Consider the following 16,050-nt stretch of genomic DNA (forward strand, 5'->3'; position numbering starts at 1 on the left):
TTAATTCTAAAATTTTATTTCTCCTTGGTCCAGCCTGCAGCATTAGGTTAAACAATGCCGATTGCAACAGCTGCATTGATGAGCCGCAGTAGCTTGGAAACCATTGGGAATGACATTAAATCTGACAGAAGTGGGCCACGCAGAGAGAGGATGATGATGATGCTGATGTGGATTACGCTCTCCAGCTCACTGTGCCTGATGGTTGAGGGCCAGATGAAGATCCCACCAGAAACGTGAGTACAGCTGCAATAATTAAACCCTTGATCTATTAGCCATTTTTTTCTAAACATCTCTCAAATCAGCTGAATACAAAATGTTGACTGAACTATAAAAAGTTTTCATTAATGTTAGTTTGTTTACAGTTCAAGATTAATCAATGTCATCTATAGGATTCCTTCTCCTCAAAGTGAAACGCATTGTTTCCTCATCCATGGATAGTAGTTTGCACAACAGAAATGAGCAGTTTTATCAGGCAGGTTCCATGTTTATCATTATAAACCCACAGGTGGCACGGGTGTTAAAGCCATAGCCATAATGGATGACTCAATACTGTCATGTCTGTCATTTGGCATAAGCACACTGTATGGACCATCTGTTAACCTGTGGGATACAAAGAACAGCCAAATTATACTACAATCTTTCAGCTGCTGCTGATAGAGAAGAATATTTGAAATGAAAATCTGGTTGTCGTTTTCAGACAAAATATTAGCCTGTGATAATAACTACACATGGCCAAATTTAACAACGATTTATGCCAAAAGTCAAAATTTTTTCTGACTATCTAGATTTATACTAGTGTTGTAATATAGTGCTTGCCCCCAGATCAATAATAAATTATAAACTGGTACATAAACTGCATTGAATCACAGAAAATAAAATCATAATGAGAAAACTGCAATTTGTATTTACTCAAGTTATAGCGAGACATTTTTTTTTTCCCATTAGGACAGAACGACTGAAGATTTAAAACAGTAGAGTTTTGCAGGTCAGCTTTTATTTTGCAGTCTGGTGAAGATTTGACAAGATGGCCTTTGTTTTCACTGAGGGTTAAGAAAGCCATGGCTCCAACATTTCAGGCCAGGAGGGTCAGCTCTTTAGTCGATATTGCAGAATGACTATTCTAACTTGAGAGAAAAAAAAAGATGATTCTTTTTTATCCATGGAAAATACCCTTCTCAGTTAACTTTGTTTATATTTGCCTCTTTCCTTCTTTATTTACTCTGCTTCATCTTGCCGATTTCCAATATCTATTTTTATTTTTTCTTTATTTTCCTTTTTTTTTTTTTTTACAATGTTGCAAACAGACAGAGCTGCAGAACTGTATATTGTAAATTAGTGCCTTTTCATTCAGAGTCTGATCTCAATTAAGCTCATTTTTTCACAGCAATTAGCAGCATCAACACCCTGCTATACTTAATGCAATTCAGTATCATTAGTCTACATCATGCATACAAACGCTAATTAGGTGACCACAAGTGAAATCAAATAAAACATAAAAAATGTAAGAGCTTCATGTGTTACTTTTTAAAGTTAATAGATATCAGTTGATCTAAAGGATCTTCTAAAAGTATGGTTTGATATTTAAATAGTAATGCATTTTAAAAGATGGAGAGAAAAATGTAAACAATTTGAGTTTGTTTCTCATTTATTGTGTCCATAAGTATTCAGAAAATAACCTTTATTTTTTGGTTTTGCTCACCTTACTATTAGTTTTTGTTTAGCTTTTAACTTGTGCAGATGCTCATAGACAGGGTTTGTTTTGGATGCCAAACAAAGCAGAGTATCATTTTTAAATTTTAAAACTGTAATTTAAAGGATAAACCAGTATAATAATGCAATTACTGTTCTTTCTTATTCACTGTAAGAGAGAGTAATCAAGCAAGAATCTGGCTCACAATTTGTAGCATTTCAAAAAGCAACTTAAACTTATACTCGCTCGCATTTTAAATTAAATAAACTAATAACTGTAAAGAATGTCAACAAATCTAAAGGCACGGAGTTGTCAATACTGAGGAGGCAGTTTGTCTATGTCCCAGTGAGCTGGCTGACTCCCCATAGGTTGAGCCATCTGTCACATCCTGTCTATTCTATGACCTTATCTCAGTTGCTTTCACATGGAGGATTTGTAGAATTACTGCATGTTTCTGAGCACAGAATAACCCCTTGTTCTGGCATAAAGCCTGTCCGCTTCCAATCCCACCTTCAGTGTTATCTGACTAAATCTCTCATTGGGGAACTCCAATCATAATGAAACTACCACTTTGTTCACCCCATTTAAGATACAAAGGCTTTTTTTGTTTTCTTTTGTTTTACTTTTGTAAATAGGGATGTTTCCTTCAGCAGAGACAGGAAATTTGGTCAAAGTAGATGGGAAGGAAGTTGAGGCTGAAGTGAAGGAATTGCTGGAAGAAACTCTTAGAGGCAGCAAAAGATGTGTAACTGGGGCAAAGGATCATCAACCAGCAGAACAAATAGTGTTAACAGAGCTGCATGGTGTGAGAATTTGTGAAGATCAGATCAAATTGAGATTTTAAGGCAGGACTTAAAAATGTATTTGTATAGGAAATCTTTTCCCACCCTGCGCTAACATAAAGAACAGGTTGAAAATTCAGTCTCTAGACATGTAAAGGGTTGAGAGGCAAAAAAAGGATACCAAATCTTTCGGATTTTTATTTGTAAGAATACAAAAAAAGCTTGATATCAATGTATGATTTTCAGTCCACCCAAATGATTCACTACTGTTGGTCTAACACCCAAAATAAAATAAAAATATGACCCATTTTAACGGGTGTAAGTGTGTTAAATTTCCCTGTGTTACACATTTCATCCATGGTCATTTGATATTTAAAAAAAAAAAAAAGACAGGCAGAGTTTAACTTGAAATGAATGATGTTTTCTGTGTCCAGTGTGCAGCAGTGGGCCGTGTCCTTCGGAAAAGAGCTAAATGCTTTGTCCAGCAAATACTCTGGAGCAAAACTTCTACAGAAGGTAAGAGACCTCACATGTTTATGCTGAAAAAGCAACGATACGTGTTGTTAGCCACACTAACTGACCCACATCTGAATAAAACAGATGTCGGTCAGTAGACATTTCCACGCTGCTTCCGAAGCCATCTGGGAAACATTCATTATGCTTTGGGATGCTTTGGTAATTTCACACAGATTATAGTGAGCAAAAGCTAAGAGTTAGAGACGAGATGTATAAACGTTGAATAAGGGTCACCTTAAATCTATCTACATAGATTGACATGTAGCACATATTTTTAAATTGTGTTGTTGTTATTCAGGCAGATCATAAATTGTTGAGATGCTATATTGAATACACTAATCTCAGCTATCTCACTAAAATAAACATTTTTTTTAATGCAGAAAGAAAAATGTGAAGTTTGAAAATGAGAAATTTTATTACTTTTGAGTTTCTGGCGTACATTTTCTGCAAAATCTACAGAAACCCACTATTACTGGTGACACAGTTAACCCAAATACAACTGGGATATGTCTTTCAGTAATTAGTACGTGCAATCTTCCTCTGCATGCTTCCTCCAGAATCCCTGGCAGGCCTGTTCACCATCTGCCACACTTATTTGTGTTTTTCAGATACCTTTTGTTAACTTTTTTAATATTTGTTAAATGTGTTTTTTGTTTTTTTGTTTTTTTTATATCTCATCCACAATATCTGGATACTAAAAAAAATACCAAAAGCCAGGAGCCATGCAAGACATTCATCTTTCCATCTAAATACCCACCTTTTGTGTCTTGGCCCAAATGTTTGCAGGAACACTTTCATTATTAGTTGTTTATACAGAGCATGTACTTTCTGATATGTTTTAAGCTCATCTTTGTATCCATACCCAGGTGTGTTTAAAGCACCCAGCACATCAATTTAATCTTTGCAACATGAAGCCATTAATCATCTACCTTTGACTAATCGATGGTCTTCTGGTAACGGAGCATTTTGTGCCTAGGACCTCTTGGTTGTGTAACCTGGCTAAACGATTGAATGTTCTTTGGTTGCAAGATTCTGAAAGAGCATTTTGATTTTGTTCTGCTCTTGAAGCTTTGTTTATATGTAATTATATATATGTATATATATATATATATATATATATCCTATACGCTGCAAAGAGCTCTTTATCTGCTCCCCTGCTCCAAGGTAGAGGAATAAGTGACAATAACTTCTATGAATTTCACACATTTTATATTGATTTGTTTTGAATCTTTTCACCGATTAGTTTATAGTGTTAATGCAGTCTGGAAAACCTTTTTTTCTTGGTATGATAAATATGTAAAATCATATAGAATATGCATGTGTACAGGCTTCATTCTCCATCATATTGACTCAATCTAATGAGAAAAAATGAGTTCATCCAACAATCTGTTTATCCATCTATTAATACTTTAATTCTTTCATCAGTTTGTCCAGTTTGTTTATGTTTCACTGGACAAACTCAATTATTTTGGGTAAGAAACGAATCATGCCAGAAAATTATTTTCTTTACATATCGTACTTGCTTTGACAATTACTGGTTTGGCATTTCTTTATGAAAATGTGAATTTGTCTTTCTAATAAGTATTATAGGTAGAGATTTCTCATTTTTGTTTTGATCAGAGGTGATAATAAAAAAAATATATTTAAACTTTATTCATTAATTAGATTTTTTTTCCCTTTTTAATTTATTGCTATAAATCATCAACAATCTAAGGAATAAAATGATGCTCAATTTAATTATTTTTTTCACTCCAATTAAGTGGAAGAAGATATGTTTAAATGGGAACACATTCAACGTGCTTTGGTGGGCTTCAGTCTTCGACCCGACAGACTGGGTTTGAATCCGACCTGTGGTCCTTTGCCGCATGTCTCTACCCCTCTACTATACCCCCTTTCCTGTCAGCCTACTCTAAAAAACAAACAAACAAAAAAAAACCGAGCCACTAGTGCCATAAAAACTAAAAATAAAAATTGTTGCACATACAGTAGGTAAATTGGTGCTACCAATCTGCAAAAGGTTGACTCGAGCAGAAGCCAATGTTGGAATCAGCAAATTGTTTAAAACTACCGATCGGACCAGGATGTGACATTCTACATGTTCTTTTTGGCTGCCATAGCACAGAATGAGATCCTGTCGGGCTTCATGATTTACATAAAGACACTAAGCTGCAGCAAAAGTGGATTTGGAAAGCTGCTTAACAAATCTGACCCCAAACCAGCTGAGGTTCTCCACAAAAACAGCTGCAAACTGCATAGCTGTTTTTACTGCATATTCAGCATGCACAGAAATTTAAAGCTAGCCATCTAGCTGGTTATTTGATCCTTTATAGCTCTTATTTATGTGTGTAGTTATGTCAGTTTTCTAATTGGGTTATATCCTGTAAGGGTTTACCAAGATGGTGGAGACACCAACTCAGATTGCTCATAGATTCTCAGTCACTGTATAAAAAAGAAGAACTGAAACCTTTTATTAAGGCAACTTTGTAGGCAAGAGATGTTCCTACAAGAGTAGCATCACATTTAGCAATTAGTTTGAAAGGTCTTTAAACTTGTACATGCCTTGATTGAAGGTATACCCATAAGATCTTTGGCCTCAACTGAATAGTAGCCTAGTGGTTAAGGCATAGAGCTTGGAATCCTGCGGTTCGGAGTGAGAGCCCCACTCCCACAGGCTGCCACTCTGGGCCTCTGAGCAAAGACCCTTAAATCCCACAACGCTCCCCGGGCGGCCCACGATGGCAGCCCACTGCTCCCCAAGGGGGATGGGTTAAATGCAGAGAGTGAATTTCATTGCTCTCTCCTTGTGACAGTGTAATGACAATAATAAGCTGAGAAAAATGCTTTTATTGGGTGTAAGACCTAAATAAATCTGCTTAAGTTCAGCCTTCATCACCAAATGTCTTATTTAATGAAACCATGTGTTTTACAGAAATACAAGGATGTGGAGGGCATGGTGAAGATGGAGGAGGTGAACGGTGAAGAGCTGGTAAAGAAGTTTGCAGAGGAAATGGAGGAGATGCTTGGGAGGAAAATGAAATCAGTTAAGGTAATAATGACATCTTAAAGAACAGACTGTATTTTTCCTGCATCAGTCTGTTGCTTTATTATTCACAAGAGCCTCTGTAATATGATCACAGCTTTGACTTTGTTATTAAGAAGTTGTATTATGCCACAGAGATTAGCAGAAGCAGCAGAGGATGCTGATCTTGGCCACGAGTACAATGAAACACTAGAGGTATGTAGGATTTTTTTTTTTTTGGCACAAACATTGTTTCAGATGGACAGTAAAATATTCTTCTCATATTTAGCTCTATATGCAACACTTTACCAACCCTTGAGGTTATCTAAAGTTTAAAGATTTTTTCCTGGCAGAAGTGCCTCTTTTTGCACATTTTGTTTTCTTTCTAAAAGGCAACTCTTATATTTTTAGATTCCTAAAATGTATAGATGTCATTTTCAATTTCCTCTGCTATTTTTGATGGCTTATGGCCTATGCAGTCATAGTAAAGATTGATCAGGAGGGTTCAAGACAGTTTATTCATCAGTGTTGAGTTGATGCAAAACGTATTCTAAAAAAGTGCACAAGAACCAGAACCAACTAAAGCATTTCTTGGTGTGACTCTTATCATATAACAAATAGGAATTTAGGTTTTTATTAGCAAAAAGGTGCTGTCATCAACATTTATTAAAATGATGCATGAGATATATCTGTCTGTGTGCAGTATTATTTATCTAAACAGAAGAATTCTATAATTTTTCTAAATTTAATTCATGCTCACGTCTGTCTGTCTCACACATACTGTATATAAAAATGTCATTTAAGAGTTTTAATCCCCCACGGTCCTTGCCTGGTAATGATTGTTTGGTTGATGTTTCCAGTTTGACTACTTTAACTCCCTGCTGATCAACACTGTGGATGAAGAAGGAAATCCGATACCGCTTGGAGGAGAATTTCTCTTGGAGGAAAATGAACATTACAATAAACTTTCAGTCAACACACAGCAGAGTAATATACAAGTCCCAACAAATGTTTACAATAGAGGTAAAAACAGATTCAACGCTTCATTGCACAGCATTACATTTCCTAAGAAACTAAACTCTGTTTCTTTTTATTTGTTTACAGATCCTGACATTCTTAATGGGGTCTACATGTCTGAGGCACTAAACGATGTTTTCATTGATAACTTTCAGAAGGATCCAACTCTCACCTGGCAGTACTTTGGCAGTGCCACTGGGTTTTTCAGGCTTTATCCAGGTATACTGAGTAGCTTGTTTGCATCCTGCGAGGCACTTTGGCAATGGAACAAGACAAGTTACATTTAAAATAAGATAAAATAATTGCATTTTCTTATTTCAAGTGCATATTATCTAATTATCTTATTTTAAGAGTAAAAATACTAAACCCATTTTCAGATAATCTTAATTACCTGCCAAAATAAAGGCTAAATACACCTAATTTAAGAAATGACCTATTTCCAGATCGTTTTGCAGTGATGATTTCAGATTTAAGATCCAGCTGTTATTTTTTCATCTATTATGCTGTTAAGAAAGCGGGTGTAGCTGCAGATAAATTTTAGTGCTTCAAATGCATTGCTGGTTACATTTTTAAACTGAGTACAGGCGTTTTAAACCCATCTTTAGTTGTTTACTTTGGTTATGTTTAGTTTAACTAGTGGACAATGATCCCAAATATGTGGCCAAAACATCAGATATGTTTCACCAGACACAGTGCATGGCTACCTCAATCATTAGGTCTAAATCCTACAGATAATTAGTTTTACTTGGTTGCCAGTACATGTGGTAAGAAACTGCACAGTGATTTGGTTTTAGATGGAATATAGCTGCAGTAAAATGTGTCTGTTTGTTGACTCTCAAAAACCCTTGGTTCTGTTTGTCTTCTTCTTCTAGGAATCCAGTGGATTCCAGATGAAAATGGTGTGGTGACCTTTGACTGCCGAAACCGAAACTGGTAAAATGACATTCCTACCAACATTATTCACCCAAAAAGTATTTTTCTTCATTGATGCATCATATGTGGGAGTGGCGTCCTTGTGGTTAGAGCATAGAGCTTGGAATCTTGAGGTTCTTAGTTCCAATCTGGGTCTCTGAGCAAGACCCTTAACCCCACACCACTCCCTGGGCGCCCCACGATGGCAGCCCACTGCTCCCCAAGGGAAAGGGTTAAATGCAGAGATAAATTTCTCCAATGTGAAATCAATAAAGTTCAATTATTTTTATTATATTTTCTCAGTAAAGCAAAAAAGAAATCTGTTTTTAACTACTGCCCATTTCCATATATCAGATGTTTGTTTGGAATTTTAAAAACAAATAGTGTTTGCAGGCATTGCTCTGTTTTGTAAATAAAATGGAACCAGCTAAATAGCTGTTTTCACCCATGAGAAATGTGACAGAGCTGAATAAAAAAAAACTTTTCCCTGCAATTTTCAAAATTACACAGTTTTTGATGTTATTATATAAAGCCATATTACAAACCAAATAGTATCTTTATGCGATCTAGTATCTTTACAGCAGTAGTTGAAGGAAGCAGAGGGAAGGAGGATGTTTAGTTATCATAGAATAAAAAGGAAAAAAAAAAGTTGCCTTCATTAGTCTGATATTCTTTAATTAAAGTGCAAATAATTTCCTCAGATGTGTTTTATCTGCTGCCCTGGAAAGGCCTTGAAAAACGCTGTATATGATGGAGAAGAAATTCTGCACATCCTCCCTGTCACAAAGGACGGCTGCAGCATAGGGAAGCTTTGTGGTTGTCTTTCAGATAAAAGCCGGATGCAGAACGCAGTAAATAGATGGTTTTAATCCGTGGGGATAAAACCTCAAATGCAATTCATGCTCGTCTTCTTTTAAGAATAAATGCTTCCAAAAAAATCCTTAGATTTTTGAAAATCAATTAAGGCAAATACATAAGTTAATAATTATGTAACTTTAATTCCCGCAAGTAAGACTGTAGAAACGGCACAGCCTTTCGCTGTTCTTCAAAGTTGCATGGAAAAGCTTATGAAGTTCCAGGAACTGTTCCTTGTTCTTGGAGAGACAGAACATTGTACTGAAGAGCGGAAATCACGGAGCTAACTGGTTTGAACTGCTTCCAATCACAGCTGCTACAGTGGAAATCTCATTTGTGCATAATTGGCTTAGAAAGACGGGGGATGATAATAAAGGGATGACGGTACACAGGAACGGAAGACTGGAGGAACAAATAAAAGGATAATGCTTGCTCTTTTTGTCAACCTCCTTGTAGATGTCATCTTTATCCTTATCTGTGTTTTTAGGTACATACAGGCAGCCACTTCTCCTAAAGACGTGATCATTGTGGTGGATGTCAGTGGCAGCATGAAGGGTCTGAGACTGACGATAGCCAAGCACACAATTAATACAATCCTAGATACTCTGGGAGAAAATGACTTTGTTAACATCATTGCTGTAAGTATAAACATGTAGGGATGTAATCATGAGATTTACACTCCGGATGATATTTATAAACATTTCTTTCCACTTTAAACTGTTATTTAAAATGGCCTGTATGAGTGATTATATTATTATTTCATTAAAGTTTAGATAAAATAAAAAAGGCTTTAAATCTATTTTTTTTTTTTTTTTCATTCTGGCTGCCTTTCTATATGGCTGAATTTTTGCTCATTTGTCTCATTCTGTGGGTTTTCTCTCCAGTACAGTGACTATGTTCGCTATGTGGAACCTTGTTTCAAGGGCATTCTGGTACAAGCTGATCTGGATAATAGAGGTAACTCACACACACAAAAGAAAAGGGGGGAAAAAAATAGGCGTGCTGGCTCACAGCTAATTAATACAATTAGACTCTGCTGAACCAATCCTGCTTATCCTCAGATGACAGAGGTTCACACGACTGTAAAACATTCAGTTAAAGTGCACAGTCAAGGTCTTAGGGGGCACTTTAGCTTGCAGTTCAGTGGCAGCAGGTTATTATGATCTAAATAGCGCTCAGTAAATTAAAAGTGGAGGAGGTTAATTTCATCCATTACCTGCATCTTAACCAAGACTGCTATGGGAGCAACAGGTCCAGAACGGAACCTCACACACCTTCCTCCTTGCCCATTTTCATGGGGATTCTGAAGCATTCCCAGGACAGATGATATATACTGTATATAGGGTATACCTTTGGTCTCTTTACAGCAGGATGCTCCTGGAAAACCTCCAAAGGGAAGTGCTAGGGTACATCGTGGTCAGATGCTTGAGTGCCTCACCTCACCTCTTTCCATTTGCAAAGCAGCTTTGAGCTCCCCACACATGCATGAGCTTGTTACAATTTAACAGCCAACCTCTAAAGGAAAGTAATTTCAGGGGAGCGGGGCAGGCGCTTCGACTTACTCTCATCCGGGCCATTTGCCACTCAGACTGCTCCAGTGCACCCAGGGGATCAAGGCCTGAAGAAGCGCAAACAACCACAGTATTGACAAAAATCAAAGATACATTTCAGAGTTTTTTTTCTCAAAGTCTACACATTGACTTCTATTCATGGTGTTCACAAAGATGTTCTGTGACTCTTGGCTGTGGCTAGAGTTTGAGCTTATCATTTTACATTTATACAACGAGTGAATAGACCTTAAAAGCTTCTTTGTGACCCATATTCCTATAGTATACCTGAAAATTCCTCGGGGGGTTAGAGAGGTCACCCATAGAACCAAAGCTTAGGTGGGCAGGATCCTTCAAAGAAGTTACGGTAACTCATTTCAGTATTTCACTTCAAAATGAGAATCGTATCGATTCCTCACAATGAAACATTTTTAACCTTAATTTCTATTAATTTAACCAAAAAGTTAGTTTCTGTAAAAATGAGAATCTAACAAAAGACCTCTATGATGGTGTCGCAGGGGTCAAAGGTGAAACCTATGTAGTCTTAGGATCCCAAATACCATTAATTGTAACCCCGATCTCCTGTTACTAGCTCCTATCCCTTCACCTTTAACGTGGTCAACAATAAGAACATATCGAGCATAGGAAAGGAACTCCGAACTCCAATGGATTTGGAAAGCCCTTAGCTTTATGCTACGTTCACAACATACGCAATTTCAGCAGCAAAAAAAGTGCCTGCTGCTTCATCTTTGATGCTTGTCCACATTTAGATCAAGAGCTTCAAAGATGCTCCTGAAGCGCGTCCAGTGAAGTGTGTACAGATACGTCTGGTGCTTCTGCTGCTCCAGTGTTCAATGACAGAGAGCGGCTTTGCTATATTTGCTTTAATCTGTGGGGAAAAAGTACTTTTAACATATTTTTAAGCGAGTTTGGACATCCTAAATTAATGTCGCCATTAATAAACAGTTTAAGGGCAGTGATCATAGCTCTCTGCATCAGCAGCGCTGTGTCCGTCTCCCTGCCAGCTCCCTGATCAGCTTCTCTGATTGGTTGATGTGGCGCGTCGGGCAGCAAAAGTTCAATTTTTCCAACTACAGCTTCTGCTGCCTGTGAAGCGTGTTAGATACACAGAAGCTCATGAAGCACTGCTTCTGCTGCTCAAGATGCAATGCAGGATCTTTTGAAGCGCCTTGATGCACGTCATCAAGAGTGATGACGGTCAAGGTAAAACTACAGTCTTCCTGCAAAGAACTGAGAAAAAACACAAGTTACACAAATGTAAAGAACAGCTGAAGCTCTCTGTTATACAATACAAAACATCTGCCGTGATTCTGTGGAGCAGTAGTCAGCGTGAACAACCCATATACGGAGGCCTTAGTCCTGTGGCAGACCAGGGTTTCAAAACAAGCCACTAGTGCCCTAAAAAGCTAAAAAATAATTTAATGAAATACAAAACATCTAAAGGCAAGGACATTTGCATATGTCTCACACAGTGTGGTTGAAAAATAATGTAATATTGTCAAACTCTATGAGGTGGGCCTTTACTCCTATCATGCAAAGGATTGTGGTGAGCTGTATAGCTCCTAGTAGCAGCTAGGCATGTCAGGTGGTCTTATGCTAACTGAATTTGCGCTGGGAATACTGCACACTGCTTCCTCTGCATAGCTCCTCCCTAACTGCCAGCACTACTCTGATAGCCCTTATCACGGTGACAACTGACACACTTCCGTCGTGGCTTAAGTGTCCTAACCGATTTTAGGTATTCCGGCTGAGCCTTAGTTCTAAACAAAGCTGTCACAGCTTTGAGTTCCAACCTGGACGGACCTTTGCTGCATGTTTTATCCCCCCATGTCACTTTTTCTAAACAGTTCACTTTCACAAAAGCCATTGGGCCAAAAAAAAGGGGGGGGAAACATCAATATTACATTGGACAGTATCTTTATGTCTGGTACAGAATGAGTGTTTAGCTTGGTCAGGGCTCCTTTTGCATGAATTTCTTCAATTATAAAACTTGTCATGGAGGTGATCAAAGGTGTTAAGGCTGGTTGCTAAAATGACTCTAAATATTATTCATTTTTTATTATTTTAAGACTAATACTCTTTGAGTGAATACAAAAGTTTTTTGTTATTTTTTAATAATGGGGAAAACAGAAGAGGCACAAAATGACATTGCAACAAGTGAGGACGAAGTATAAATAACATACATTTAAATCACCAATTCTAAATTGTTATGAGTAAACTTAACCAATTAAAGAATTAATTGGCTATTCAGCATATGCAAATAATGACCCCCTAAACAATATAATGGGTCTATCTTCTTATTAAAATGCTGGCATATTTATTTATTTTTGTGCCAAATTTAAAAACAAATTCCTCCAGGAAATCTAACTGCGGTCAGATATCTTTGGAGTATTTGTGCTGTGACCTCAACAGGTTCTTCTAGAAAAAGATCAACTATTTCCATTACTTTAGAAGCTGGAATAATGCAGGGTTATTTTAAACATCCTCACTACAGAGCAACTTTCATATTTGTTGTCATACCTTAAGGTAACGGCTTTCTAGCTTTCAGAAGCAGAAAATCCAGAATATACAGGAACCCTAGAACCTACACTGTATTGCAACTGACTATGCTTTGTGAAATGGAGACCTGTATGTTAAATTTAGAAAACACACGTCCTAATAAAGAAAGGAAGCAAAAAACCAAAGCTGCAACAAGGGCACAAATGTAAGGTAATTCCTTATTTCTAAAAAACATATAGTTTTGTTTTCTTGAATTATGCATCTGAAATATATTATTGACTTTTGCCAATTCTTCCAGCAAGTTACCAGGGTTTTTAAACAGATTACTCTTTTTTTTTTAAATGTTTGTTTCTATTCTATCTATAAATAAATTTTTTGCATACAGTAAAGTCCTACTATCCATCAAATGTGACTTTTAATGGTTAACAACAATGCATTAACTACTGTAGATGTGATATTTTTCTGTTTTCCTTGTTCTTTCACAGCATTGCTGGCAAATTTGTTCGACACCAATAATTAAATTGTCAAAAAAGAGTAACATTTAACTGTGAAGTTGAAGTAAAGCTAAAAGCTATATACAGTGAATGAAAGGTTTTTGTAAACGTCAGTTTTCAAGGCTTGTTACAGATTCTTAAAAGTACTGTACTTAAGTGTTTGACTACTGCCAGATTAACCTGTAGCTTTAGTTTCATCCGTCTTCAAATAATTTCTGATCACATTTTTTGACACTGCATCAGAAAATAATTCCTACATCAATATATTGTTGACGTCTTTTTTAAAACAGAAAGTTTTTTGCATGCAGCCAAAAAAGTTAGATCTCTGACCACCTGTTTCTTAAGGCAAACTAATATAGTGTTTTTTTGCTAATGGTCATAGTAGTAAATGTCTCAGAAACTGAGCTGTAAATCTCTAAAGCTCCTCCCAATTTCTTTGCTGCTATGCTGATTAATGCTCTCTAGGAGCTTTGGTAAACTCCTCATGCTCTTTGGGGTAATTGGTTTCCTTGGATTCTATTCATTGGTTTTTGAATGAAGGGTGTACTCCTAACCTGGCAGTAGCCAATTTGATACGTGTAAAACTGAGCCTTACAGTATGTTATGGATTTGTTGTGAGACTGACAACTCAGATCACAGGACAGTCCAGCTTGCAGCGCAAGGTTAATGTACCGGTACTCAAAAGGTTTTAAAATTCTAATTTGAAAACATCAGTATCCTTTGAGCCAGAAACAAACAGTAGGACTATTTGTTGGTAAAAAAAAAAAAATAAATAACACTCCGACAATACAGAAGAAATTAAAGTTTTGTAAAATAACATAATGTGTTTTTAATGTGTTTTTACTTAAAAAAGATACATGTGAAAAAGGTTTGCATTTTTTCTGATTTAACAAAATACATGTGGTAAATGTCAGCTCTCCAATTAGGGTGAAAATAGCTACATTGTTAACTTAATGTTTTGCTCATACGTGGATTTTTTTTGCTGTAAAATATCAAATATGGAAGCACTACTTGCTGTAAGTGTGATAGCCTGAGTGAATTTGTTAATTAATCCTGATGACCTCCAGGTGCTGTAGTAGCTTTGCTTTCCTTGGTCAGCATGCCAAGGAACCAGGGTTAACCCCTTCACTGCACAGTTCCCCCTTATGTTTCCTTTGCCCTAAAATCCACAATCCAGTTTTTAAAAAAAGCAATGTATTTATCTTTACTTTTTTACAGCACTTCAAGTTTTTGGTGGATGAGTTACAAGTCAAAGGGGAGGGCAAGGTTAAGAATGCAATGAAGGAGTCTTTCAAGGTCCTTAACGAGGTTTGTCCCTCTGCTTTGTGACATTAGCTAAATGTTTTAACAAGTTTTATTACTGCAGTTGCTGGAATTTTAGAACAAGTTTCAAGCTTTGCTGTATAAATGCTTTGAAGTGCATTTTGAAATGCTTAGTTATTTTTAGACATGTTTGTGGATGCATGTGTTCAGGCTGCTGCACAGGGGCAGGGCAGTCTGTGCAACCAGGCCATCATGCTGATAACAGACGGAGCAATGGAGGATTTCAAGGATGTTTTTGAGGAGTTTAACTGGCCAGAGAGACGGGTATGAAATATATTGTCACTAAGATTTTATTACTAAATGTGTTTGGGTTTCCAGAGCTTAAGTGTTGCTTTTTTCTTTTTTGCAGGTTCGAGTGTTCACTTATCTAATTGGCCGGGAGATGACATTTGCTGAAAATGTTAAATGGATTGCCTGCAACAACAAGGGTAAAGCTAAATATATATTTCTTTTTTTACTCTGTTTGGAATTTTTTTATTGAACAAACCTGCAGTTAAACCAGAAATCCTTAAAAATAGTTATTTAACAGGGATTTCTTCATTTTTAAGAGAAAACATAAGTGATGCTTTTTGTAACTAAGGATCAGATGCTGCCCTCTAGTGAAATGCATGTTGCTATGCATCAGTTCAGACCAGAAAGTAATCACTTCATCTTTTCAAAGCACATAAAACCTTTGACTACGTAATGGATTTTTTTGCACAAAAAGTTTCCAAATGTAGCACTGGCCTAGAATTGAATCTGTGCCTGGGTTAGTGCTTTTGTGATGGGATAGAGCTGCAATTGCTGAGGTTAGTGTTCCGGTAGATGCTACAAACATCTGTTTTTGCTGACCTTTTATCAATGTGCCTTAAATTATGGATTCTTATTCATCCTTTGAGATAATAAACACAAACCGTATTCTGGAGATAGTAACCCCACAGGGAGAGTTGTTAATGAGGTTCCTTTCTTCTTTAGCAGGGAATTGCAAGTTGACCAGTTATACAGGAAAAGGTTTAACAGCAAACAGAAGAAGGTGCTCTAGTCTAGTTTATGCTTGGATGTGAAACGTGTGCAGGAAAACTCAAGCTCTGCGTAAACCTAACCATCCTTGATATAGCAGGAAACACGGTGGTGGCAGCATCACCCCGTAGGCATCATTTTCTTTCATAGAGATCTGATGAAAGTCATGCAATCTAAAGAATGCAAAACATATCAAACTGGACGTTTATCCTTTCAATTGGAAAAAGAGCCTAAATGAATAGATTTGGTTTAGTGCAGTTTTTGGTTTTAATGTATGTTTAAAAAACAGGTATATACTGTCACTTTTTACATTTTTAAAATGTTATATTTTAAAGCGTATATGTATGTGAGTATTTTCCTAAGATGAACTCTGATT

At 36.7% G+C, this 16,050-nt stretch overlaps 1 protein-coding gene across 1 annotated transcript in view; it reads left to right on the forward strand.

The window, feature by feature from the left end:
- Positions 1-16,050, forward strand: part of cacna2d4 (calcium channel, voltage-dependent, alpha 2/delta subunit 4) — a 104,315-nt gene that overhangs the window by 1,875 nt on the left and 86,390 nt on the right. Inside the window, exons 2-13 of the mRNA XM_015392433.1 lie at positions 34-233; positions 2,907-2,988; positions 5,918-6,034; positions 6,164-6,223; positions 6,868-7,030; positions 7,112-7,243; positions 7,897-7,957; positions 9,279-9,429; positions 9,676-9,748; positions 14,569-14,660; positions 14,826-14,939; positions 15,025-15,103. Coding sequence (XP_015247919.1) covers positions 55-233; positions 2,907-2,988; positions 5,918-6,034; positions 6,164-6,223; positions 6,868-7,030; positions 7,112-7,243; positions 7,897-7,957; positions 9,279-9,429; positions 9,676-9,748; positions 14,569-14,660; positions 14,826-14,939; positions 15,025-15,103 — 1,303 coding nt within the window. The 5' untranslated portion in view covers positions 34-54. The remainder of the gene's footprint in view (positions 1-33; positions 234-2,906; positions 2,989-5,917; positions 6,035-6,163; positions 6,224-6,867; positions 7,031-7,111; positions 7,244-7,896; positions 7,958-9,278; positions 9,430-9,675; positions 9,749-14,568; positions 14,661-14,825; positions 14,940-15,024; positions 15,104-16,050) is intronic.

This window comes from Cyprinodon variegatus, unplaced genomic scaffold, assembly GCF_000732505.1.
Source record: "Cyprinodon variegatus isolate N-32 unplaced genomic scaffold, C_variegatus-1.0 Scaffold590, whole genome shotgun sequence".
Taxonomy (NCBI): domain Eukaryota; kingdom Metazoa; phylum Chordata; class Actinopteri; order Cyprinodontiformes; family Cyprinodontidae; genus Cyprinodon; species Cyprinodon variegatus.